Here is a 27,452-nt window from a genome sequence, read left to right as displayed (position 1 = left end):
GAAAAACCTTAAAGATGCGTAAACTTTAACAATTCCCCAAAAATCAGCCCTCTGCCCAAATCCTTTGAAAAAATTCAGGTAGCTTCCTTGCCCCTACTTGGCACTACCACCAACCCCACACTGCTCTAGGCCACCCCTTTGCCCCCGACGTGAAGCTATACATTTGCTGACACCTCCATGCTTCTTTATGGAGAAAAACCTTAAAGACACGAAAACTTGAACAATTCGCCAAAATTCAGCCCTCTGCCCAATCACTCTGAAACTGGGGTGGTAGCCTCCACCCATTAGGCACTACCACTCCACCCCACTCTTTTCCCCCAGATCCCACGCTATGCCCCAGAACTGCCCCAAAGACACTAAAACTTCAAAAATTTCCCCAAAATCAGCCCTTTGCCCAATTCCCCTGCAATTGGGCTGGTAGCCTCCACCCATTAGGCACTACCACCCCACCCTGCTATTTTGCCCCTGGGACCCGAAATTCGAGCTGATGTCACATCAGACCTTTTTGCATTCAAATCAATGGAGGCAAAAAGGCGAGAAATTCAAAGAGACGTCATCCCGAATCACCCGAATTTTTCGGGCACGAATCAGGGGTGATTCAGCTCAGGCACGAAAAATATCGGGGGGCATCGGGGGTGATTCAGTTCGGCCCCGAATCACCAGAAATTGCTCGTTTCAGGCACAGAGCGATCTGTGCCTGAAACGTTTTGCACATCCCTAGCCAATATGTCAACAAAGTTGTACTGTATATATTGATTCTCAGTTTTCATAACCACTGATAATAAGGTAGCCCCTTTCATACCTTCTTTGACTATGTGGGGGAGACAGACTATATATGCCCCCAATCTACATGCATACACAGCTGAAGGTCAGAGCAGTCTACATGCATACAAACTGTATGTGCATATGGTTCTCTTTGCACTGAAAACCCTGAAAAGAAACCAACATGTTTCCATGTGTAGGCTTCTTTTTCAGACTTCAACTAAAGGTATGTAGGTCATAGGCAGGTTTTACTAACATGTTCTACCCTCTATACATATAAAATCACCCTGGACTGGATACCTGAAAAACATTTTTGTGCCAATACACTTTAAATGGCCCAGAATCTAGATGTTACACTGTTTGGACAGTAGAGGGCCTCGGTGTCTTTTCAAAAGCAAGTCTGTACCATTATCCCCAGTGTGCCATGAATCCTGCAATCAATCACAGATGTGTACAGTCTGGCAGTTGTCAGACTTTCTGTAGACAGATAGACTAGTGAGGCCCATCACTCAAGATTATACAGGGACTAGGACTGAATGGCCTCTTCTGCCTATCACTCTCAACACACACTATAACCAAGAGTAGTATACCATTCTGTGCCACAATAACTGCGGCAAAAATTTATCCCACACACCCTTGCCACTCCTACACCCATCCCAGGTTTCTCCTGTCAGCTCTGTTCATTTTGCCAAATCTCTCAATTCCTATCACTGCTTTTTGTATGATAGTTGGTTTATGCATATAACTAAAATTTGACTATTCTTTAGCATTGAGGAGGAGCTACAGTAAAATAAAAGCCATTCATATAGATGTATGACTTAAACAGCTGACCTCAACATCTACCTACTACCTATTTCATATCCCAGCATTTACGTAGTTCAGGGCAGACAACTTCATTCCACATTAGGACAGAGTCCCCATAAGGCCATCAGAAAAGCTGTTTGCCAGACCACTTGAGGAAGGACTATAGCTCAATGGAAGAGCACCTGCTTTGCATTCAGAAGGTCCCAAGTTCAATCCTTAGCAACTCCAGGTAGGGTTGGGAAATACCCAACTGAAATCCTGTAAAGCAATTGCCAGCTAGTGTAGACAATACTGAGCTAGATGGACCAACGGCCTGACCAACGTAACGAGTGGCCAGGGTATTGGTCACAGTTAAGCATGGTGCCAGTCTCTGTATTGCCTACTCTCCCCAGGTGGATGCCATTCTAGCTGATAACTTCTAAGCCAATATCCTCCTTGCTCAGACCTGGGCCACTCCGACTAGGGATGTGCACGGAACCGTTCGGTGCTCCATTCTGACTGGGAGTGCTGAACCAGTTCCGTGGAATGGCATTCGAGCTGGTTTGGAGGGGGGAGTCCTTTAAGGGGTGTGGGGGGGTGCTGTCTACCTGCCAACCCCCACCTCACTGCTTCCTCCCCGCTGGCACTCTCATAAAAAGTGGCTGAGCCATGGATGCAGGCATGGATGCAGCATGCCTCCCTGCAGCCCTGGTCAGTGGCACATTGGACACTTCTGGGGCACCACTGACTGGGGCTGCAGGGAGGCATGCTGCAGCCCCGCACACCCACTTTTTACGAGAGTGCCAGCAGGGCGGGGTCTGGCAGGTAGGCAGCACCTCCCCTGCCCCTTAAAGGAACCCTCCCGCCCTCCCAGTTGTGCAAGGAACTGGTTGCGTGCACATCCCTAGCTCCAACCAGTCCCTAATCCAGCAGTACATGGTATCAAGAATTAGCAGTGGAACAGCCAGAAGTCCACTGTGGCCTTACTTATCTGAGCTCTTTGTGGTGCAATCCGTGCAATGGCTGGGGATCCCTGTGCCAGTTTTGAAATCTGCTTCTCTTGAGTCACCATTGCATTGCCATTAGAGTCATTGCATAAGATTGGCAAACTTATTTCCTTCTTGGTGATGTGGGATTCTGCTGTTTCAATTTCTGATTGGGTTTCCTTGTCACTAGAGGACTTTTTGTTCAACAGGTTGCTGATCTCCATGATGTTGCCAATAATTTCCACTGGGCCTGTTAAGTTCTTTTTCCTAGATGGAAGGTCATCTTTCACTTTCTTCAGATATGATGCTGGGGCCCAGCCCTCTTTGCCTAAATATCTAAAAATACCAAAAAAAAAAACCAAAAAAAACAAAACACATGCTTAGTTTCATCTTCATCACTCAAAACTGAAGGATAGTGTTGTGCAGAATAATGCAGGAATCCGCTTTGAAACCCCATTCAAACTTTAAAATACATACACAAAGCTCATTACTTGTTCGTGTAGTCAGGTAGAGAGATTAACTGTTTTCAAGACCCTTTTTAAAATAATAAACCCACAGGCTAGCCTACTATGAAGCAGAGTGAAGGGGGCCACTTCAGTGTCTGACTAGAAGCCTGTTCTTAGGGGTGGCATGGCAGTCTACCCACCCACCCATTACCTCCCCCATGTGCAGAGGAAAGAAGGTGAGGTGGCACCATGCTGCTTTTCTTCTCCCTTGCCAATAGGCAAGCAACAAAGGAGAAGAATTCAAAAGGAAGAAATGGGGTGGGGGGGAGTGATTTTAATAAAAAAGAAACATGGGAGGGGCCCCAATTTGGTGCTCTGCTTCAAGGAGCAAAATGTAATGGGCTGGCAACCCAACCCGATGTCCTCCAATTCTGTTTTTTAAAGCACATCAGTTTTAAAGATTAGGAAAACCTTATCCTTTAACTTTGCTTTAACTACTTTGGATGTATAAACATGACAAGAGGCAGAGCCTGTTAAGCAGTAACTTTAGGCCAACCTGTATCTCCCTAGTGAGTTTTGGTTTTGGTTTTTTAATATTACTTATTCACATATCAGCTGTAAGGTACGAAAAATATGGTTATTCTGTCAAAACCAGCCAACCAAAGAAAAAAATCCAAAGCAAATCAGAACAGTAAACCACAGAGTTTAAAACAAATACTGTACTACACGATGCAGTGAACGTCACACCAGAGGCGTATCTAGGGGAAATAGTGCCTAGGGCAAGCACTGAAATTGCGCCCCCTGTCCAAACATCTGACACCCATCTTTCAGATAACTTTACCATAATATCAGCTGAAAAATACAAGTCAAGCTCGTTAATCTTTTAATATTTCAAAAAATATTTAGCAGTGGACATAGACAACTGACCAAAAAATGCTGGAAAACTACAAATTTCAGTATGCTGGGGCTGATGAAATACCCAAATACTATGTGGAGGTGTACTTGGAAAACTAAACAGAAGTGCCTGTCTAATTCTCTACTATGCATTGTAGCATCACTATTACATAAGTTTTTAAAATAAATGGAGAATTTGGCTTTTCCCAGATACTCTGAAAATAATTAAAGGATATGCAGAGTAAACTGTATCACGGCTTGGAATATATTCTAGTATTTCAGAAAGACAGTTAAAATGAGAGAAAGAGAGCAAGAAACTCCCAGTGGGCCTTAATACTAAGGATTTCACACTCAGTCAAAGACAAACTCACCATTAATAGCCATATTATTAAGACATCACATTTAACTCACTTATCAAAAGAAGCAAAGTAAGAGCAAATGAATACAATCCTAGCTTATAAGCTTCAGCTCAGTATTCACAAGCCCTGATTTTCTGTACATAGTGCCAAACTGAATATGTGTACAATGAATTATATATATATATTTAATTTTGTTTACCTGTAGCCCCTTCGGGGGGCTTCCTAAAGGCTGTGGGGGGGGGTCTGCAAAGGTTCTCTCTCCCCCCGCTGGCCTCTAGGGCCTTGCAGGGACCATTTGAGCATGTGCGGTGGCCATTAAAAAAAATTTTTAAAGAAAAAATGGCTGCTGAAAACAAAATGGCCCCCGTGCATGCTCAAATGGCCTCTGCGTGGCCTGGCCTGGCATAGGGCCTCACAGAGGCCATTTGAGCATGTATGGTGGCCATTTTGTTTTCGGTGGCCCCCTTCAAGTGGTGCCTGAGGTACGTGCCCTGCCTGCCCTACCCTAGATACACCCCTGCGTCACACCTTTGCCAGCTGAAGACCCAGCTAGTGGCTGGATTGCTGGCTCTGCAGGCATGATACTCCCAAAACCTATAAGTTTGCAGTGCCATCTTGGAAACACCTGGCTCTGTACCAAACAGAACAATGCCTGTTAGCTGAATCCCATGGAAAGAGTCACAATTAATTTTTGGAAACAGTTCCCTACATGCATCACATTCACAAGTTCCTAGCACAAGGGTGGGCAAACTTGGCCCTCCAGCTGTTGTTGAACCACAATTCACAATTTATTTGCCCTAGCAAGCCAAGTTTTCCCACTCCAGTCCTAGCAAGCTCAAAAAGAGATCAGCAAACCAAAGTCATACAAGATGATCTGGTAGGAACACAACAATTTCTTCTCTGCACAGTTCCGTTCCCCATCCACTGCCACTGTGCTTTAGCAACACTGGGATTTCCAACCCAACATACTGTTCCCCTTTCAAGACAGACCTGTGAATGTTTCCCAATCAACATCATCATCCAAACAGCATCCTGCAGCCAGAATCATCATTCATCAACCGAAGAAGTAGCTTTCTTGCAATTGTCTTATATAAGACAATTTCTTGCAATAGATTTCTTGCAATAGATTATATTGGTGCTGGTAACTGATTCAAGCTTTTAATAATAGACTAGATAGTACAGTAATGTTTAGCATATTATCTGGCTGTGCAGGTGAGCAGCCCATCTGAACTTAATGGAACATTAAGGAAGATACATCAAGTTAAATTGTATGTCAGGATCAATGTCAAAAGAGTAACTGCTTCTGAACCTTAAATAAAACAGAACAAAGAAAGGATGAAAAGCAGAATATTTACATACAGCAGAGCCGAATGCAACTGGAAAGTTATGAACCCAAGGCTTGGAGATAGGGAGGGAGGACACAGTTACAATGCTATTCCCTCCCTCCCTCCTTTCTTTATGCTATGCGAAAAAGAAAGTTAATATCCAAACCATAACATTGGGGGTGGGGCAGGGTAGGACTCAACATTGCCTCAGTTTGTGCATTTGTTCCCTCCCCACCCCAATAACATCTGCTTTCTAGCTCCAAAATACTGGAATTACTCCACAGGGAAGCAAACCAGGAAGGGAGAGGAAAGCAAGAATCAGAAAAGAACCGTGATTTTTTTTTTTTAACTGCTGCATTTAAGGAGGTTAATACTAAAGACTTTAAGGTGGAACCTGTTACCTAATTATTAGTGTGCCCACCTCCCAGCCACATTTCGCACTATAGTTAGGATGCATTCTTAAAAGCATTTTTAGTGGTGGCCACAATTGTTGGAATGACTGGAAATTGTTGCATTTCATCAGTTGTCACAAAGCCATTTTGGAAGGCGGGGAATTTTGTGTTTTCCTTTCTTCTTCCAACTCTTTCTCTGTGAAAGAGCATGTGAATCCCTCATGAACCTTTATAACTAGTGTACTTAATGGCCGGGAAACAGGAACTTGCAGAGGGCTGGATATAGTAAGACTAGTGACCCAAGAGAAGGGATTAACAGAGAGCCAATTTAAGTACTAACTCTCCTTGAAAATCAGTGGTAGTTAGTACTGATAAATGCTCAAGTCTCAGGATTGAAAATGGAATGGAAGTAGGCATACTTTAAAGAATATATAGAGTGCATTTATTGCACTGATATATAGAGTGCATGTATTGCACAAGGATCCACCAAGTTAGGTTTGGCTCACTAGCTGGCTATTACTTGTGGTCACTACCAATACCTTCTCTTGAGTCAGATCCTTTTCTGACACACAGGCAGAGGTCTTAGGAGAAAAGCATGTCTTCTGCCATTTGCACTGGGATATGGAAGTGGTAAGAAACAGTGGGAGCCTTCTCCTACGGCTCAGAAAGGATTCCTGCTGTTTCTTACCTTCTCAAAAATGGCAGGGGAAATGAGACCGCTGGGAAAGAGATGTTATCTGCTCACCAGAGGGCTGGGGGGCACTCGCCACTAGCGTGCTAGCAAGTGTATTTGTAGGTGCCCATACAAGCATCACATTCATAATCCTTGTTCAGCACCACAAACCTTATTAACCAACCTAAGCAGTCTCCTCTATACTTCTTTGCCATCAATTTGATTAAGGGTATCAGGGAAGGAGAACAAAGAGTAAGAGGTTCCTATCAGTTGCAGAGATTTAGGGTGCAAAATTTTCCATGGAAAATGATTGATTTCTAGCATTCCATTGGCTGACATCTGGAATAGCACTGAGCACAGGCTTCTGGGCAGAATTTGCATCCTTTGGTTTCAGGAAAATAGTGCAGCTTTTATAAGTAACAAGCTTAACCTGTGCAGAACATCTGCACGCTAGTACGTGATTGCTCCCCTCACCCCCTGCCACAGGCCCCCATCACCTCAGAGATCGCTCCACCCTCACCTGAGCCACACTCCTGCTCCTCCATCCAGTTGCTTCCATCCCCCTCACCCCTCTTGGTCACTCTTCCATCTCTTTACTCCACCCCCTTACCCCTCTTAGTCGCAGCTGCAGCGTTGCTGGCACCTATTGGCCAAGCAGCAGCCCCCTGTCCCCAGAGACCTTTCCCCCTCACCCAAGCCCAGCACCTCCTTCTCCCCACAGGAGCAGCAGTGGTTGACCAGGCCCTTCCTCGCTGCCACCACTGCCATAGCATTCCCCTCAGGACACTGACAGGCCTGGGCCCATCCCTAGCCTACTTGCCTCCCTCCACCAATGGCATCAGTAGCCCCAAACAGCAGCAGTGGTTGACTGAGTCCTTCCTTGCTGCCAAAAAGTGAGGCCATGGCTGCTCGTTCCCCTCAGGCCACTAACAGGCTCAGGCCCGTCCCTTGCCCTTCCTTCTTTCTCTCTTCCCCTCCCTTCTCTTTCTCTCTCTCCCCCCCCCACTTTCCTGAGTTAACAGATCTTGTTCCCTCATCTAATTTACACAACAGGAGCCTCCTTCTCCTGAAGGGGCTCTTTCCTCCCTCATGGCCCTTCTCTTCACAGATCCCTGCCCAGTATCCCTCCTATCTATCTATCTTCATTTCTCTCCTCTACAATCAAGAACATCTTCCGACCGTTAACAGTTGCATTCCAAATAACTGTAACCATCACAGTCTCCTCCTCCCTATCTGCATATAGAATCCCCATTGCCCAATCACCATGGTGCTTCTGCTCTCACAGGCTCCTCCTCCCTAGTTGCATATGGAATCCACACTGCCCAATCAGGTGTTTCTGCTCGCGAACTCTCACGAGAGCTGCCACACACAGGATTAGCCATGGGTACACCTTAGAGAACTATATAGATAGATAGAAGATAAATGTTTTTGTTTTTCAGGAGCTGAAGTGGGTATTGCTAGGTGTATATGCATCTGCTCTATACATGGGTACTCCTATCTAGGTTGGCTTAACCAAAGAGGAACTTGCCCTAGATGTGGCCTGAGGAACTTAACAATTGGAATCATAGGAGCAGTTTCAGGGCTCAGATTATCAACAAGCTGGTTTGAATCTCCCTTACCATTCATCAGTAGAGTCTGTTTTCCTCTACATATGCAAGATGGCAGGTAAGGAGACCCCCTGTGATGCAAAGCTAACATTTGTAGGCAGGGGTTCTATGTTTGGGAGGGCATGACATAAAAGGCAGGCTTAAATCTCAGCCCCACCCCCACCCCCTGTACAAATTGAAGTACTATTACAGAGTTTGCAAGTCTCTTATTTTGGTTTCTGTCTTCAATGAAAATACTCAAGACTGCAAGAGATTCCAAGCCCCAGGAGAGTTTAAGCAAAATCAGCCAGTGACAACACCACAAAAACGAGTTCAGTAATAAAATCAAGGGGCATTTGTGATGTTGTTTCCCCTCCTGTAAAATACTATGCACTCTGCTCCTGAACCCTTGGCTTTGGATTAAAGTCCAGTGAATGATTTAAAAAGAGAAGAATGTGAAGCTGACACAGTGCCAGCCATTCTTCACTCATGTTGGAAATCTGTGCCCCGCCATCAACTTTCCTTTATTATTGATGGAAGAGTTAATAAAGAGGATGCAACAGTGCATGTTTTTATGGAACACACAGAACTCTGTGTGATTCTATTATTCATAGCTGTGGTCTGTTAAGACGGCCAGAAATCAGACTACAACAACAAATGACAACCAACTAAAAGAAATCTGTTCCACATGCAAAGCAAAATGATGCAAAGGATAAGATCCTAGGTTTTGATGGAATCATCTAGATAATCCAGTAGAGCTGCCTACAATGAGGTGGAATTCACAGGTCCCTAATCGCTGTGACAGTTGTTTATCCAAGCTTTCCATAGCTTCTTCAAGGAAGCTCTCCTTTTGTCCAACTGCTCTTCCAGCTAGATTTCCCTGTACTAAACAAAAGGTTGTAATTGTTTGCACACTCAGTGGGATTTTCTTTCAAGGAAATATATATATAAGATCAGGTTGTTAATCTTGCTGCAGCAGCTAAATGACTTCATACTTCTTGCATCTTTGATCTCTTGTATCAACCAGCAACAGCAGTCTATTATGTTGAACACTGTGAATGCATTCTGCTGACGTGGCATTTAATGTCAGCAGTATGCATTAATCTGGAACACCACCATAAAACAAAACAAAACAAAACAAAACATAAAAAACAGCTTACAACTTGAAAGTTAGTGATTTAAGGGCATTGGACAATCAGAAAGAAACTTTTTGAACTACAGTCTGAATTAGCTGCTTTATCTCCAAAGGTTTCACATAGATTGTCTTAACATGCCTATGAATAGATCACCCTCTTTACAAGGGTTTTTGCTGCTGCAATCAGACTGCCCCTGCCTCCAACAAGCTGGTAATACCTTTCCAGAGTTACCAAAAGATCTGCTTCACCCATAGAGTACAATCCTATCCATATTTTACTTTAAAATGAGTCCCACTGTAGTCAGTGGGGCTAACTTGAAGTAAAGCCTGTGTGGGATTGCAGCTGGAAGATCACAGCTACCCACCTCAGCCCCTCTGCAAAACAAAGCACATTACTCATAAAAGATGCTTTACTTAAGAATATTTCCCTGAAACTGAAAGATGCAAATCTTCCACAGAATTCTGTCCCAAATGACAATTCCAACCCTATCCAAATATATTACATACTACAGCTTCTTATTTTACTACATGTTTAAGATGGTTTAATTGGCTTTGTACATCTTCACCAGCATTTTCAGATATAAACACCACATATTCAGGCCTCATTTTAGATATCAATTAAGTACAGGATGTTGCTGCAAAGCTAAAAATCAAAAGGCTCATCAATTGCAGTTCCATCAAATCTTTACCTTATGTACCACCATCCTTCCAGGTTCTTCTGAATAACTTCCACAGTGACTCCTTTTTCAAACCCAATCTCGTCCTTTCCCTGGCTGGTGTATGGCTGGATTGTGACATATTTCTCTTCTAGCAACGAAAGAGAAGGAAACATCAGTTAAGATCAAAACGTATCCTAACTCTCTCTCTTCTCGAATTAAAAAGTGATTGCACAGCAATTAATGTGGAAGCATTGCAGAGGTGGAGACTTGCTTGTGAGGCCCTGTACCTATTAGCTATCATGCTGTAAACATGCCTCTATCAACTCTTCACCACCGCCCTGCGCCTTCCATGCCAACAAATGAGGCAGGGTCTCTTGGGGGGGGGGGCTCCCCCAATCCTTACATATGGTATTGACAAAAATCTAACTCGCTGCCAGAGTAGCAAGCATCACTGGAGGAACTTGCTCCAGCTGGCTTCATTTAGCACACACATGGTTATGTTAAACATTGCATTATTGGAATCTGAACACTGATGCTGGAGTGTGACCAAGACTCCTCCAACTCAAAGGAATGGGCTGACCTATCCTCTTCACACCCCTAGAAACAATATGATTTTACAGCAATAAATACTACAGTTACTAAATTGTTAGTATTTGGTTTTTCGTGATTAGATCATAGTGTATATTTCTGAAATCTCAATGCTCACAAGAGAAGGCATCACTTTCTAGGCTTCTTTTAAAACCAAGTTGTTAATTCAGTGTTGACATCCTGAGCTAACCACCTCAAGTTAAAAGTATTTGCACTGGCAAGGAATCTCAAAGTGTTTTAAGCCAAGTATGTGCTTGCTATGAACTCTACCCAACCCTAACACTACCCTAGATATTAAATATTGACTGTGGCCATTATCCCATTAGGTAAGGCCATTATTCCAAAGGTAAGAGTCAGGACAGGAAAAAACACAATTATCCAGGGACTCTCCTCCTCAAATTAGCTTGCTTCAATTTCTAATTTACCCCATAATTATGTAAACAAGATGTATAAGCAAAGTTTGAGTTTAGAGGTAAAATCATGCAATAATCCTCTACGGGCCTTTCCATAAAAACCATAGGCTGTGTTCACACAATCATGGTAATCCTGGATAAAGAGTTAACCAGGACTGCTGGGCCCCATGGAACTCATTGTGAGCGCACAGAATTTCCAGGCAATCCTTGTCAAACTGCTGTGGTTATATCACATTTAACCGGACAAGTAACCAGAATCAGATCCTAGTTATCTATCCTGGTTAAAAGTAGTCTAACCACAGTGGTTTGACCAGGAGTTCTTGGAAATTTTGGGTTCTCACAATTAGCTCTGCAGGGCTCAGCAATGCTGGTCAACTCTTTATCCAGGATTGCTGCACTTGTGTGAACACAACACCAGCTGTGTGACATGCAATCCTTCCTTAAGGCATTATCTTTAAAAAGAGATAAAAATCAGCAACTATGTGAGTTGCAGAAGGGAGAGCAAACAGAATACAAAGACAAAAGAGTTGCAAAATCACAAGCTGTGTGTGCGCGCACACACAGAAAGTGGTTTTGTTGTTATTCACCATTTTACATGAATGCTACTGTGGGTCAAAGTATAGAAGTAATCTGCCCCTACAGAAACTTTATATAATTTAAAATCATTCACAAAATGGTGAGGGCAGGGGGCTGTGTTACTCATCACCAGGAATGTCAAAAGCAACTATCTAAAAAGCATCTGATATTCATGCAACCAGATTCAATTTTCCTGGCATTTCTCCAGAAACAATCTTGCATTGTCTTTTAGCACTATCTACCTACAACCCAAGAAGAAGAGTGCCAGGACTTGGTGATTCTGGACTGTACTAACAGAAGGGCTCTCCATATTCGGGAGAGGTAGATATTTTTTAGGTTTCCTGCTTTGTATATCTCGGCCTGTTGGATCCATCTTGGTAGCTCAGCCTCATGCAGGCACATGGGAGAAAGTGCGGGGCTGAGTTTGCAAGAGGCATCTTATATCAGTAGCCATGCACTCACACCTCTGCTACTGATCTGGCTGCAAAAAGAAAATTGGAAGGCAGACCATGCATACCACTGAAGCAGCCACGTGGTATTGGCTGCTTCACGCACACCCTGACACCCTCAACCCTTGCTTTAAGAAGACTTGCCCCACCTCCAAGGGGGAGCCTCAGAGGGGGAGCAACATGCAGGGTGTACTGCACGCAGGGTGTACCCAGGAAGCCTGCGATGTTTGACACCACCCATAGGGCTGCCCTGTGGCCCATCGCAAACTGGCTAAGCACCTTGTTCATGTGGCTCATCAGGGCTCACACATGAACAAGGTGGGGTGGATTGTTGCTAATCTGTGTAATCCCCCCCCCTTGCAAGAATAGAAGCCCAACGTGTCTGCCAGTCCTGCCCCACTTGTCAGACCCACAACGTTGGACTGGGAACAAAGACATGGCTTGGTGGGCTACTGTGTGGAACAGGATTCTGGACTAGATGGGCCTTGGGCCTGATCCAGCAGGGCTGTTCTTATGGCCATCCACAAGGCCCAGGACTGAGGGACCCTTCCAGACCCTTCAAATAGACTTAGCAGACCTCCCACCATCCGAGGGATTCCGCCACTTGCTGGCACTGGTTTGTGTGTTCTCAGGATGGACTGAAACATTTCCCTGATGGAGGGTGGATGCCAAAACGGTCACAAAATGTCTCCTGCTGGACATTATCTTGATATGGGGCCTGTCCATCCATCTGGACTGTGACATGGGGTCTCACTTTACCAGTAAAGTGATCAGACTGGTTTCTAAGACCCTTGGGATCCAGCTACAATTCCACACCCCATACCATCTGTAGAGTTCAGCCTATGTGGAACGCCAGAACTGGGACTTAGACTAAACTGGTGGTGAAAGACACTATCTTGCCTTGGCCTGATGCTCTGCCCTATGTCCTGCTATCTATCTACAACACCCCTAATCGAAAGCATGGCTGACCCCGTACAAGATTGTTATGGGGAGGCCAATGTGGGTGGGGGTGGAGCCCCCTGTGAAAGCAGTGAGGGTAGAACTTCATCAGCTGGACAATGAGATTGCCCAATACTGTATGACCCTTACTAATATCTTTAAGTTTCTTAACAGGTGCTTGAAGACTTCCCAGCCTGAGCCAGCGGCCAGTGCATGTCATGCCCTCCAGCCTGGAGATTGGGTCCTAGTTAAGGAATTCTGAAGAAACAAATGTTTGACTCAAGGGTGAATTTTTGGATCCTATTATTTGAATAAATGATAAAGATTTGGTATATATATTCTGTAACCACCCTTAATTGGGGCTCTTTCACCGCATGACTGATGCCTGGGATGCCATGATCAATAAAGCTTTGAATCTAATGGAACGGTGTGGTCCCTGCCTATAAAATGACCCTTAAGGAGTTAATTTTCTCCAACACCATCAAGGCTCGATGGAAGCATACAGAGTCCGCTTCAATTAGTTTAACCTCTCCCATATCTCCCCATGAACATGTCATGGTAATACACTCTAGGAGAATTTACATATCCAGTTCCCATCCCCAATCACTTTTAGAAACCATTGAACACAGGGACAAATCACACAGGCCAATTATGTCAATTATGTATCTAGGCATCACCTCAAACTCCGCTTCCTTGCTCATGTGTCCAAAGAAATTCATAAACATATAAACTACAAACATACCACTATCACAATGAAGTCAAGCTGCTACTTTCAAAAAAGTCATGAATATGTTCCCCAAGGGCTGCACTGGTTGTTACATGGATATATAGCAAAACTAGCAAAAGCAAAGTTCCTGAAGCCAGCACAGTTTCAGATTGCTATGAAGCCAATACAGAGTGGAAGGCTGAAGATGACAAGAGGTAGTAACACAATACCTTTTAAATGGAGATTGACAACTCCCTGCTCTATGGAGCAGACCAACCACAGCTGGCCAGAGGACTGAAGGCTGGTGGTGTCCAGGGCTTACTCTGCTTGCCAGACTTAATGAAATTCTGGACCAGTTCACACATTATATCTAAATGGTTTGAAACGTTAATAATTTCTGTAGTGATCAGTCACTGAACAGCCCCTCTCTTTTCCCTAGAGTGAACTGGAAGTGAACCCTGTCCTGACTGACAGGCTGGTGACCTCCAGGGCTTAGCCAATTATCACACCAGATGTGTGGGACCAAGGGGACCATGACGAGGAAGAGAAGGGTTCCTTAGTGAAAAGCAGCTAGGCTGGAGGTGAGAGAGGGACAGGCAGAAGGCTTAGTGAGGAGCAATGGAGATTTGCTGCCTCATGATCAAAAGCTAGCCTGGAGAATTCTCTCATGGAAGGACTTCTGCAGCTCCTTGAGAGACCGGATTTCAGGAAGCTTGACTCTCATCAGGTGTTGGGCGAATTTGCAAGGAAAAAGGGATTCAGCCTAGGAAAGTTTGTTAGTCAGATTTTGCATCAGGAACTTCAATTTCTTTCATGTGTGTTGTATATCCCTGAACCTGTTCTATTGTTGTTTTCCTGTAACACAACTAAGCTAAGAAAAGCTGAGCTTGCGTCCACCCAGCTAGGGTGTTGTGAAAGACTATATAAGCTTTTAAAAGTTACTTTTGTGTTTTCCTACATCCCAGTTATTTGCAACTAGGTAACCATGATTTTTAAAGTGTGCCACCCCAATATCATCTGGGGGTGCTTTCTGAAGTATTCTTCTTACATACTGAGTATTTCTTTTACCTGTAACTAAAAGCTGATAGAGCCTCAGACGGAAGCAGTCTGTAGCATTTGAATAAAGCTTTGTTTTTCTTTTTGTTCTTTGAAATTTTAACAAGCCTCTTTGAGTGGATTTTTAACTCAGGAAAGTGGGGCCGGAAAGGGTTTTTCTCTGGTGCAACACACCTCATTCCATTCAGCAGTTCTACCAGTTTTCTCACCAAATGTAAGCTTGCATGTGGAAGGTTTTTTACTTTTCCAATAGTAAGAGAAGGAAAGTTTCCCTGGAATTCCACCAAAGCCTGGGGTGGGAGATTAAACTCTGTTAATGTTTGGGTGTGGTGGCAGCGAATAACCTACTAGAAAGACAGGAAAGTTTTGGGAGAAACCTTTGTTCAGAAAGCAGGAGGGAATGATTCAGCATTTTTCTTCCCCTCACGTGGGCTCACTTTGAGACAAAAGTTTGTAAATCCTCTACAACTTCTGAGCAGCTGTTGTGCAAGCATACATGAGGAACCAATAATACAACTGAAATTCTTAAGTTGCTTGAAAGCAAGATTGAGCTATGGTAAGTAGCACTATTCAAATTAACTGTTGTGCTTCGTTTAAGTGAGTTCTGACAATCAGAACTGACTTATTTGTTGGCTATGAAGTTTTACAAACCCAGACAGGAAGTAGAAATAAAGTGATACCAGCAACGAAAGCAGAGTTTTTGCTTTCTGTTCAGGCCCTGGTGACATTCTGGTCTGCACATGCTGCCATCTGCAAAGCTTGTGGCTCAGCTGCACTTTGCAGTTGGCTAAAAGAAATACAAGACTTGGATGCCTTCGTGCGGAAATACTCATTCTTTGCTTTCTGAAGATGTTGGCATAGCATCCAACAGCAACAGGCTTCAACAAAGCCACATCCTTGTCTCATTAAGGTTGCTGCTTTTGGTCTCTTATCACAATCAGGACATGCTGAACCATCAAAACAAAAATCAGTACAAAAAATCCCTTACATCATGTAAAATGGGAACTGAGATGCATAGGGCATCTCATTTGAAATGTTGCAGTCCTTATTCTCTTGTCTTTGAAAATGGTGGCAGAGAGGGAATAGAATTCTCAGCATCTTCATCAGCTACAATTCCCAGGATTCTTTGGGAGAACACATGACAAAGTAGCATGTAATCAATACACATTGCTGACTGATTAAGTGCCATCAAGTCGGTGTCAACTCTTAGCAACCACATAGATAGATTCTCTCCAGGATGATCTGTCTTCAACTTGGCCTTTAAGGTCTCTCAGTGGTGCATTCATTGCTGTCATAATTGAGTCCATCCACTTTGTTGCTGGTCGTCCTCTTTCCTTCAACTTTTCCCAGCATTATAGACTTCTCAAGGGAGCCGGGTCTTCGCATAATGTGTCCAAAGTATGATAGTTTGAGACTGGTCATTTGTGCCGATTGAAAATTCTGATTGATTTGTTCTATCATCAATTTGTTTGTTTTCCTGGCTGTCCATGGTATCCTCAAAAGTCTTCTCCAGCACCAAAGTGCAAAAGTCTTCTCCAGCATCTCCAGCCTCAAAGACAGGATGCCTCTGAGTAGCAGTTGCAGGGGAGTAACAGCAGGGGAGAGGGCTTGCCCTCAACTCCTGCTGTAGGCTTCCAGTAGCATCTGGTGGGCCACTGTGTCAAACAGGATCCTGGACTAGATAGGCCTTGGACCTGATCCAGCAGGGCTGTTCTTATGTTCTTAAAGTTCAAAAGTGATCATACTCTTTCTATCTTGCTTCTCCAAAGTCCAGCTTTTGCATTCATAGAGTGTCATGGGAAAAACCATGGTCTGAACCATTCTAATCTGTAGGTATAGACATGTCCTGCATCTAAATATCCTTTCCAAGGCCTTCATTGCAACCCTACCAAGTACTAGTCTGCGCCATATTTCTTGACTGCTGGACCCTTTACTGTTGATGGTCAATCCCAAAAGGGCAGAAGCTTTCCACCACTTCAATGTCTTCATTATCAATTCTGATGCTGGTTTCTGTACCTGTTATCATTAGTGTAGTCTTCTTGACATTTAGTCATAGATTTTTTCACTGTGCTCCTTGACTTTTATTACTAGAACCTGCAGATCATCTGCATTCTCAGCTATCAGAGTAGTGCTATCAGCGTAACACTGCTTATTGATGTTTCTTCCTCCAACTTTAAAGCCATGCTCATCTTCTTCCAATCCATCTGCTATCAGTATATAAATTGTTCAGCATATACGTTGAATAAGTATGGAGAAAGGATACAGCCTTATCTTATTCCTTTGCCAGTATGCAACCAGTCTGTTTCACCATGTTTTGTCTGGACTGTGGCTTCCTGTCTTGTGTTTCTTGTGAGAACAATGAGATATTCCTCAGGATATTCCTCAGGATATTCCACAACTTGACATGGCTGAAGCAATCGAAAGTTTTTCTGTAGTCAATAAAGCACTTATTGACTTATTTTTGGTATTCTTTGGCTTTCTCAATTATCCAGTGTGCATTGGCAATGATGTCTCTTGTTCCTTGGCCTTTTCTGAAACCAGCTTGAGCATCCGGCAATTCCCTTTACATGGAGGGAATGCATTGGATGATCCTGAGCATTATTTTGCTAGCATGTGAAATTAAGGAGATTTAATTGCTAGCAGAGATAAACTTTGCTAGCAGAGATAAACTTTGCTAGCAGAGATAAACTTTAGGTCTAGTGCTTATGCTACAATAATGCAGTGATTTGAAATTGAATTGTGCAGAGACTGCTCCTCCATATGCAAAGCAGTTACTTGCACAGCTGTTGTGGCAACTGTAGTGATGGACTGGTGCCTTCACAATTTGTTTTGAAGCAGCAACCATATCATGGTGAGAACACATGAACTGGGTCTTTCTTGGGGTTGGTGGGATGCCAGAGGTTTAGGAAGCCACATCTTGTCATTGCAGCTAGCCCAGCCTCAGAACCAAGCAATGGACGTTGGTAGCCAGGAAAAGATTCTCTAGGTAGGGTCTTAGCAACTGAAGAGTTGTGGAGTGACCGGGAGTCTACGCAGAGAACTAGTTAAGAGCCCCCTTCTTTAGGACTTTGAAGGTGGAAATATTAAGCTGCTAGGCAAAAAGATTTCAAGCAGATTTGCACTTGGCTTTAGATCAGTGTTTCTCAACCACCGGTCCCTGGACCGCTGCCGGTCCCCGAAGGCTTGAGTGCCGGTCCCTGACTGGGAGTCAACCCCCCCCCAACTGAAATCAAGGCACTCACTTCCTCAATTTTGCACATGGCACGGAAGAGGAAGAGTATCACGGAGGCATGGGACCCTTCTTGTGCCTTGCCTTCATGTGCTGCTGAGATCTTCCTACAGCTATCTTATTCCCTATCTTTACAGCTTCAAACTGTATGCGGTGCGGGGGCATGGAGGAAAAAGTATGGCAGTGGGCGCCACTTGAAGGGCTGCTGGTTCTTGCCTGCTCATTATTTGCAGCCAAAGGTTGGTTGATTGAAACCCAGCTGCCTGTTGTGGTCAAGGCGCCTTGAGAGGGAACGCTGTTTCCCTCTTGCATCAGTGGGGCTTGCTTGTATGTTGTTTTCATTGGCCCCATGTAGCTTTTGAATTTTTCTAATGGCCCAACATCCCCTCTCCACTGAGTAATCACAAGCACCTCCACCCCCACCCCGCACATACTGAAGACATACTGGAGACAAATTTGTTCACCCAGGCTTTTAGATTCAGGGGTTCTCAACCTTGGGTACCCAGACATTGGTGGACTTCTACTCCCATAATCCCCAGCCATAATGGCCAAATGCCATTGTTGTTGGGGGTTATGGGAGTTTAACTGAGAGACCCAAGGTTAAGAACCCCTAATATTCCATGTTTGCAAAAGATTCCAAATTTAATTATTTTAATGCTTATATTATTTTCATTCTAAACTGCCCAGAGATGCATGTTTGGGGCAGTATAGAAGTCTGATAGAGAGATAGATAGACAGACTTGAAACCCCTTTACTAACTGCTGGTCCGGGAAACTGCGCATGAAGAATGTAGCGGTCCTTGAAACTCTGCACGAAGAATTTAGCGGTCCTTGACTCCAAAAAGTTTGAGAAACACTGCTTTAGATAATAGGTTGAGTGCAGGAGACCAAATGACTTCAGAAACTTCACTTCGTTTCAGAAACAGACTGTTGACATATCTCACTGTGACTTTTACAGAGAGACAATAAAACCAAGATCTAAACCCAGATATTTACAATTTGGAAGTCACAAAGGGTGGTGGGGTGACATCACCACTATGCAATTCAAGTTCTGTTTTATGCCTTGTATGCTAAAGCCTCTTGATTAAAAAAAAAAGATGCTTCTTGCTGCAACAGTTCTAAATACAACAGCATTTGTTTTATTGAGGCAAATGTTACTTTTATATGCTCTGCATCCAATGAACATACTCTGGGCCAAACTACACATGGTATAACAAATACATCACTGGACCAGGTTGCTCATCTTTCTTTGCTAAATAGCAGCCCCAAGGGCCCAGTCTGGATTGGGACCACAGAGGGGGCTAAGAGCTCACTTCCACACCAATGCCCAGATCCCCATTACCCCTGCCACAAAGAAGTACATCAGGGCTAGAGACATTTTTAGTATAATGTGTAGCTTGGCTCTCAGTGCAGCGGAGGAAATCCTCATCACCTCCACCACCACCATTTATATCCTGCACTTCCTTCAAAGAGCTCAGGAATGGCACACAAAGTTCTGTTCCTATCTTTCCTCACAACAACCTGGTGAAGTGGGTTAGGCTGAGAGTATCTCTCTGGCCCAGGGTTATCCAGTATACTTCATGGCTGAATTGGGATTTGCATTAGAGTCTCCCTGCTACAAGTTCATCACACCAACCATGGCACCACACTGGAAATTGTACAAATGCAGAGGCAGTGGAAGTGTGAATGCTTCAGGCTTCCGGTTCTTGCTACATTTTAAGGAGCCCTTCTGCACTCTCCCTACACAGCTCATTTTGCTGAACCACAATATGGCTTCCAATTCCCAAGCAATCTGGAATGCATCATTCTTTCTTGCATCACACCCATGTGGTACCTACAACCATGGCACAAAACTGTTGTTCCTATCAGGGTTGCACTCAGATTCTTCACAATACATTGGAGCACACACATATGCAGAATAAGCAGTCTTGTTTTAATGCTATTAATTGTTATTGTTTGTTAATCTGGTCTGTGACAGTAATAAACTTACTACTACTACAATCTTGTCTTGTCATGAAAGTAAATTTTTTTACAGCATAAATAAGTGAGGGTTACAGAATAACATTGACCTGAACATCTCTGCAGCAGAGACAAATGTGTAAGTGTACAGTAGAAATGGAATGTGATTGGAATGAAGCAAGTCACATTTAACACCGAAAAGCAAAAAATGTCATTCCAGATTTGACTTCTAAAGATACATTGCACGGTGCTCTGATTATCTGAGTGATGTGGTTTGTGTGACTGACATACAGGAAGTGAACAGTAGTCAGGCTGAGGGGCCGCGGGAGTCAGCTTCCCTTCCCAATACATGAGCGTCTGCATAATCAGCTTTTAGCAAATGCAGAACAGTCCTAAGAGCCTTAATTCAGAGGCAATATTGTAGTATCCAGTGCCTAAGTAAATGGATTCAGGAGAAGTAGCAGCACTGTTACTGGAGCAAAACAAAACATGATTCTGGAGTTCAAGCTCAACTGTCAACATATTAAAATACCATACAACTTGTTTGTAGAAAGCAGAGCTCCTACTATTGCTTTAGGTAAAAATTAGACATTTCTTTAAGCACTTATTGGAGCTAGTATGATTGCTTTTTATTCAGTAAATAGTCCAGATGGGTACTCTGTGTTTGTGAGAGGGTTAATCCATCATGGTTCCAATCAGGATCACATATGTCACTCCTATAGCAACTATTTGACCCAAGGGCAGGAAAGCTCCCACTGATGTCAATGGGGCTCCCCGATGCTCTGGGGAAAGAGCAGCTGCACACAAGAGAGAGAATCTGGGATTACGACAGAGATGGGGCAAAGGGCTAAATTCCCCCCACGCTATCCCTAATCATGTGCTTAAAGTAAAACCTTGTTTGACCCTTAGAGCAAACAGTTTTCTTTGTATAAAAGCGTTCCCAAACTTCTGTCACATTCTAGAATGACCAAGAAACAGAACTCCAGGTGAAGATGCAGGGGGGCTAGAGATATCCTGGAGCAGATTTAGTTACCACTCTAATGGCATCCCTTTGGTTTCTCCTAAACTAAGTGAATAGCTACCAAAAGTGAGAGAACACCCTGTCCCTTCACCCTTAATGATAGGAATTCCAAGGTCAAGGCAAGTGTCTCTGTGCCTGGCACCTCCACCCCACAGGTTCATGCAATATGCAAGTCCTCCATCTGCATACAGTCCATCACATAAAGAAGGGCAATTTTCCAATTCTATGTATTAAGAAGTCAGCTCCTCACTTCTGTTCCAGTCATGCTAAGCTTCAGAACGACACAAGTGAATTGGATGTTCATCACATATTCTTAAATTCACAAGGCTGATATAAGGCAAAAGAGGGATTGTGCAATGCTGCCACAGAAAACTGCAAGTTTCTTGTGACACCTTAAACACTTGCAGATGCACGATGGCATCAGCTTTAATGGACTACAGTCTACTTCATCAAGTGCACAAAATGAGTACCAATGGCCATGAAATGCACCACCAAACCTGGGGAGGGTGTTCAGTTGTATCCCTAGCAAACAAGCAGTGAAATGCATAGAGGCCTGGATGCATGGCCAGTGAGCACAGAACAGGGCTAGCCAGCATACTCCAGTTATCCCTCCTCACATGTTGGCATCCATGATAGACACATCTATACTGAGTTATCATCCGTGATAATTATATGCAAGGCTTAAATGTGTACAAGATAGGCACAATGTCCATTCACAATAACTGTAATAGATCAACACAATCATTCCAACTTTGCTATGTTAATTAGCACTCATCGTACGATGGGATATCATGTTCCAATTCAGGTCTTAACAAATAGACTTCAACTTCTTTGTAGTGATGTGCACGGACTGGTCCGGAGTCCTCTGTGATGCGGGGATGTGACGTGCACATGCGCAAAAGGCTTTCCGGAGCCTTTTGCTGCCTAGAGGGGGAAGGGGTGGCAGAGAGGTATCCTGCCACCCCAAATACTTACAAAAAAAATGCGCTGGCGGGGGGAAAGCGGCGGGAGGGGTAAGTACACCCTCCCCCCGCCCCTAAAAGAAACCCCCACCCCAGTGCCGGACCACAGCTCCGCGGTTCCGTGCACATCTCTACTTCTTTGTAAATTCCAATTCCTCAATTGGAAACTGAGGTCACTCTTGAAGTTCCATTGCTGAAGAATAACAGAACATCCTGGGAGACTGAAGTTTTCTCCCACTGGTTTCTGAATGTTGTCATTTCTCATGTCAGATTTGTGTTCGTTTATTTTTTGGTGCAGAGATGGACCTATTTGTCCTATACAGAAAACTGGCTCTTGCATCAGCCCTGGCAACCTAGTTTTGCAAGAGATTCAGATATTCCAAATAAGGTTCAGGCCTAAAGCCAAATTTGCAAATGCTGTGCAGTTGAAGTTTTGCCCATCACTAGCTCTATTTTCCAAAGATTCATTTCTTTTGGCATAAATCCATTCAAAATTGAACATGGGCCTTTTAGAAACATGTTCTTTGTTCACTCAAGAAGAGAACAGCAAAGTAGAAGAGGACTGAAGGATAAAAAGGGCATGCTTATAGCAAAGTGTTATAAAAGATTCAATCCCTGTCGATATTAGATCTCCTGTTATGGATTTGTTTAGCAGTTCTATTTTTAAGCCTTCTGTTCTACAGCAGGAAGCTATCATTAAAGTTTCCCCATGCAGAGTGCTTTCACAGCAAAATATTATAACATTTCCCAAATTACACTCATTTGGTTTCTTTCAGTGGTGGAAAAGGAGAGACCACAAACACACATACATGAGGTTTATAATTCAAACTGGCACCCTTGAGTATGGGTCTGCTTGCAACCCAAAAGCAATCTGGGACACTCTTCTATTGAGGCTAACCATGGGGGGGTGTGGAATTACAATATCCAATGTATGCACGTCAACATTTATGGGGAAAAGAAGTGAAATGCTATCATTCAGAAGAATGACTAGCACTGCACCCAAGTCACCAAAGAGTATTTAAAATTAACCTGGAGTAGACAATTAAATGCACCCATTTTTATTTTTATTTTAGAAAGAGACCTAAGTGGACAATGTGAGTTTACAAGGCAATACCTAGTGAACATCATGTCATCACAGCCTCTACCATCTATTAGTTTTTCACCTGCTGTCAGGCATTATTGACTACTACGCTCTAGTTCACTACCCCTTTCCATTTAGCACCTTTGGGGTGTGTGTGTATGTATAATATTTTTACCCTACCCGCAGTGCACTACTGCTTGGGACAGCTCACAAGATTACTAAAACAGAGAAAACAAAATATAAAGTTAATAGAAATTAACTTTTAAAAAGATCCTGTTAAAACCAAATTAAAAGTTACACATTAGAAAGTTAGTTTAAAAAACCCCCACCAAATATGAGCTACAAATAAAACATTACAAAGCCTCTCTAAAAAGATGGCGCTTCGCTGTTTTTTTAAAATCCTGAGAGAGGGATGATGGCGAATGTCTTCTTGGATGGCATTCCAAAGCAGAGGGACCAAAACCCAAGAGGCCCTGTCTCCAGTCCCCACTACCTAGATCTCTGTTAGTGGTAGGGCCAAGAGCAGGGCCTGAGATGCTGAACAGAAGGCCTTGGCAGGTTCATACGGGTGGGTGAGTTCCAACCTGGCCCCAAGCCGTCTAGGACTTTAAAGTTCAAGACCAGCACTTTGAATCTAGCCCAGAAGCAAACTGGTAATCAATGAAACTGCTACAGGATATTATAGGAGATAACTGAAATTAAACATCTGGAAATTAATTAGTAGCATAGACAATTGTTTTGCCAGCGTATCTCCTCACCAACCTCAAAACCATTTGCTGTTGTCACAGTGCCTTTCTTAAAAGCAAGTCTTGCTCAAAGCTATCACCAAGGACTGGACAAATCTGCTGAAGATCCTTGGAAGACTCTGACATGCTCACCTCCCTACTTTTGAGTTAGATTCAACTCAGACTAAAATTCAATTACCTTTTTTCTGTTAGAAGGATCTTTTGGGGTTAGTAAAAATCATGCTAACGTACTTCACCATCTACAAATCACTCGCTTTAATACACTAGTGTAATCGAATGCCTTGAAATATATAGGATTACTGCTCCAGGTGTGTTCTAGGGATTGCTGCCAAAGCCTAATCATTCTCTTCAAAGTTCCATTTATTTTCCTTCTTTAGACTGTCTGAAGGCTGGTGTACACATGTCTGAAGGCTGGTGTACACATTCAGCTTAGCACAGTCTCTCTCCAGTGGCTGTTGCCTGCATTTTGTTGCTTGAAAAAGTAGTGTCTTGAAGACTGTGAGCCCCTTTGAGACAGGGAGTCATTTTCTCATTCCTTTTGTTATGCAAACTGCTTTGAGGACAGCATAAAATGTTTTAACACCACCACCACCGTTGCCACATGGCAGCTGCTTCTATACAGTTTTATATACAAGGAACAAGCATTCTTCTTCATCCCACTACAAACTTGTGAATTCTGCAGAACCATGAAGAAAAGTCTCCCAAATGTGTGGCTCATATGGTGTCACATGAGGAAGCAATTAAAAATAACAGCTTGACAGCTGCTTCACGTGCACCAACTGTCTGTAAGAAAAGGCACTGTGCTTCTGCATCCATGCTAAGCAATTTACAAACGAGTAAATGACACCACAGTAGGACCATTGTGAATTACTGTTCTCTCCCTGTCTCATAACAGTCTCAAGAAACATAAGTTTTTGGGTCAGTGTCTTCATTAACTTCAGTGATTCAAGAGGGCTGAGGCAGGGAAGGCTATACCTGATGTCTAAATTTAAAGTCCCTCTATGTATCAGTTATGGAATGTCATTCGATGACCTGATCCTCCTATGAAAGGCTGGGGGCAGAGGTATGCAGTCTGAGGAATTATCCAATTAAGCAAAATGCAATAGCTCAAATCCTGTGTCTTCCAAACCACAGAAGAATTCTCTGTAAAAATACTTTCCCCTCAGTCAGCAGTCTTGTTCAGGCCATCAACTCTGTCCTCTTCCCACCCCTTTGTTCAAATAATCTCCTTAAGGATAGAAAGTCACACTATGCCTGAGAGCCAAGGGTCCTTCAAAGATGATCTAATGTTAATGTTTTAGAGCCATTCCACACAAGGCAAATTCTTTGGTTTCTGGTTTACTACCATACCGGTGGTTACTTCTTCAGTGGTATTCTTGTTAGGATGAACCCCAACAACAACTGGGTCTCTAAATGGCAGTAAATCAGTAATTTCAAGCCTGGAAAATATGTGGTGGCTACAATGGCTACCTGCCCAAGGGATCTGGCAAGAACTGAAGGGCAGCCTACAAGTTTCATGGAAGTCAAAGACTTGAAGTTTTTACTGCAACTCCTATATGCTCCAGGTCTTGCAACTTTATGGGGCAGAGCTCTTCATAATCCATGGGGTAAGTCTCGGTAAGGTAAAGTTGTGCCATAGAGTCAGTGTTGAGATGATGCCTTCCAGCATCTTCCTATATCGCTGCTGCCTGATATAGGTATTTCCTATAGTCGGGAAAACATACCAGTGGGGATTAGAACCAACAACCTCTTGCTCCCTAGGCAAGTTAGTTGATGTAGTCCATGGAAAATCTTTGCTGCACTGAATTTAATTTGCTTCATTTGAGCCACAATAAAATTTGTGGAATATCCCGAGTACCTATTTTTATTCTCTGATTTTTAGTGGAGCCTTATGAAAGCATATTATATAAATGGGGTGGGGTCCATGAGTAATAGATGAGGCGAAAGATTATGTACACCTGCTGTATAAGAAATAGTATTTACATTCCACTGTGTGTTCATGCACAGGTACTAACTGGTGGCATCTTCCCTGGCCTTTACATGCAGCAAAATAGCTGCATGTAGTTTTGTAACATGAAAGTGCGTACATGCAGATGTGCAAAACCATGAAGAAAAGTCACCGAAGCATGTGATTGGTGTGTATAAATGGCTTTTAGTACAGAGGAAACCACCAGAGGGAGCTATTTAAAATGGCTTTTACTTGGCAACTGTGTATCTGCACCAGTTATTACAAGTCTTGGAAATGAAGACTAAAACCTGCTACATTGTACTTTTCCTAGTGCAAATTCTAGGCTTTAACATAAGAGGTTAAAAAACCTTCTAAAATGACTTAATTCCAAGCATGCACACACACACTAACTATAAAATCTATTATCTATCCAAAGTTGATTGTGAACACAGCATGGTGTAGTGGTTAGAGTGCTGGACTAGGACCGGGGAGACCCGAGTTCAAATCTCCATTCAGCCATAAAACTAGCTGGGTTACTCTGGGCCAGTCACTTCTCTCTCAGCCTAACCTACTTCACAGGGTTATTGTGAAAGAGAAACTCAAGTATGTAGTACACCACTCTGGGCTCCTTGGAGGAAGAGCGGGATATAAATGAAAAAATGTAAAAAAAAAATAAAACCAATAATTCTGATTTGCAGAGATCCAGGTTTTTTTTTAATGCATTTGGGAATCTGATTGAAGAGTGTGGACTCCAAAATGTACCCAGATCATGCTTAAATGGTGTGTGGTCCCCCAAGACCTCTGGCCTGCTTTGTGTACATGGCATCATTGTGCAGGCAAAGGGATTGGGGGACAGGCCAGTTTGTTATCAATCCAGGAGGGGTGCAAGATATGGGGAGTTCTCTAGTTTCCATGTGAAGGGGCTTTAGCGAAGGGGCTTTGCAACTATCCTGGGAAAAGCCAAAACAAAAATAATGATTTGTGGGCATTCAATGGATACCCCAGTCTTTTACAGATAAACAGCAGATACTCCAAGATTGCTCATTTCTACGCCATCAGCTGCCAAGTCAAGAAGTGGCTAGATCAGGTGGAATGGCTTTATGCCAGAGCAATGCTGCAAACTGCAATGTTGCAGCAACTCACCAGACCTTGTATAGCAACTCAGACCTTGCACAAATCAAATTTGGAGGCAGAGGAAGAGTGTATGTGCAGGCAACAAGCAACTCTAAGCACAACTCCATCTTTGTTAGCAGGATCAGATTCCCTTGCAAGAGTTGAGCATTAACCCAAATCCCAAGATTCATAGCCTCAGCTGACCACAGAATGACAATTAGCAATAGAATTCTGAGATGCTTCCATCTGTGCAGCAGCAATACATCTCTGGAGACTCACTCACAGGATCTCCCTTTCCCATTCTACATCCCCATAGAGTAGGGCTTCAAAGGGTTCTACTGTTTTCATTCCTAGGGCACTACATCTAGACAAGCATTACTAACTTGAGACAAACCAAAAGCTGCTATCTAGTACTAGTTTTTAGGGCCAACCAAAATAACACAAAGCCGTGAGAAGCAACTTTGTCACTTGTGTTGGCCTCCCAAATATTTTCTGGATCTCCCCCCACCACCAACAAGGACCAACACAGCTACCAACTACATTTGCAAAAAGGAGATACACATTGGAAACTTCAGCAGATGCACTAGGATATATTTATGTATATGTAGAGGGCAGGATCCAGACTACGTTAGTGATGACTAAGTCCCACTGAAATTAAAAGTTTTAA

General features: G+C 43.4%; 2 protein-coding genes across 7 annotated transcripts in view; one reads left to right on the top strand and one right to left on the bottom strand.

Annotated features, from left to right (window-relative positions):
• Positions 1-13,381, top strand: part of NEURL1 (neuralized E3 ubiquitin protein ligase 1) — a 265,752-nt gene extending 252,371 nt beyond the window's left edge. For both annotated transcript variants that reach the window (XR_008320097.1, XM_053311883.1), the window contains 2 exons: positions 11,810-11,898; positions 13,140-13,381. Coding sequence is in view for 1 of the 2 variants with exons in the window: in XM_053311883.1 (XP_053167858.1) it covers positions 11,810-11,871 (62 nt within the window). In the remaining variant the exon portion in view is untranslated. The remainder of the gene's footprint in view (positions 1-11,809; positions 11,899-13,139) is intronic.
• SH3PXD2A (SH3 and PX domains 2A) overlaps positions 1-27,452 on the bottom strand; it is a 439,126-nt gene that overhangs the window by 22,894 nt on the left and 388,780 nt on the right. For all 5 annotated transcript variants that reach the window (XM_053311873.1, XM_053311875.1, XM_053311874.1 and 2 more), the window contains 2 exons: positions 10,031-10,148; positions 2,533-2,867 (listed from right to left, as the gene is read on the bottom strand). In XM_053311873.1, coding sequence (XP_053167848.1) covers positions 2,533-2,867; positions 10,031-10,148 — 453 coding nt within the window. The remainder of the gene's footprint in view (positions 1-2,532; positions 2,868-10,030; positions 10,149-27,452) is intronic.

This window comes from Hemicordylus capensis, chromosome 3, assembly GCF_027244095.1.
Source record: "Hemicordylus capensis ecotype Gifberg chromosome 3, rHemCap1.1.pri, whole genome shotgun sequence".
Taxonomy (NCBI): Eukaryota; Metazoa; Chordata; class Lepidosauria; order Squamata; family Cordylidae; genus Hemicordylus; species Hemicordylus capensis.
The sequence above is the reverse complement of the archived record's forward strand: the minus strand, read 5'-3'. Positions and strand labels throughout refer to the sequence as shown.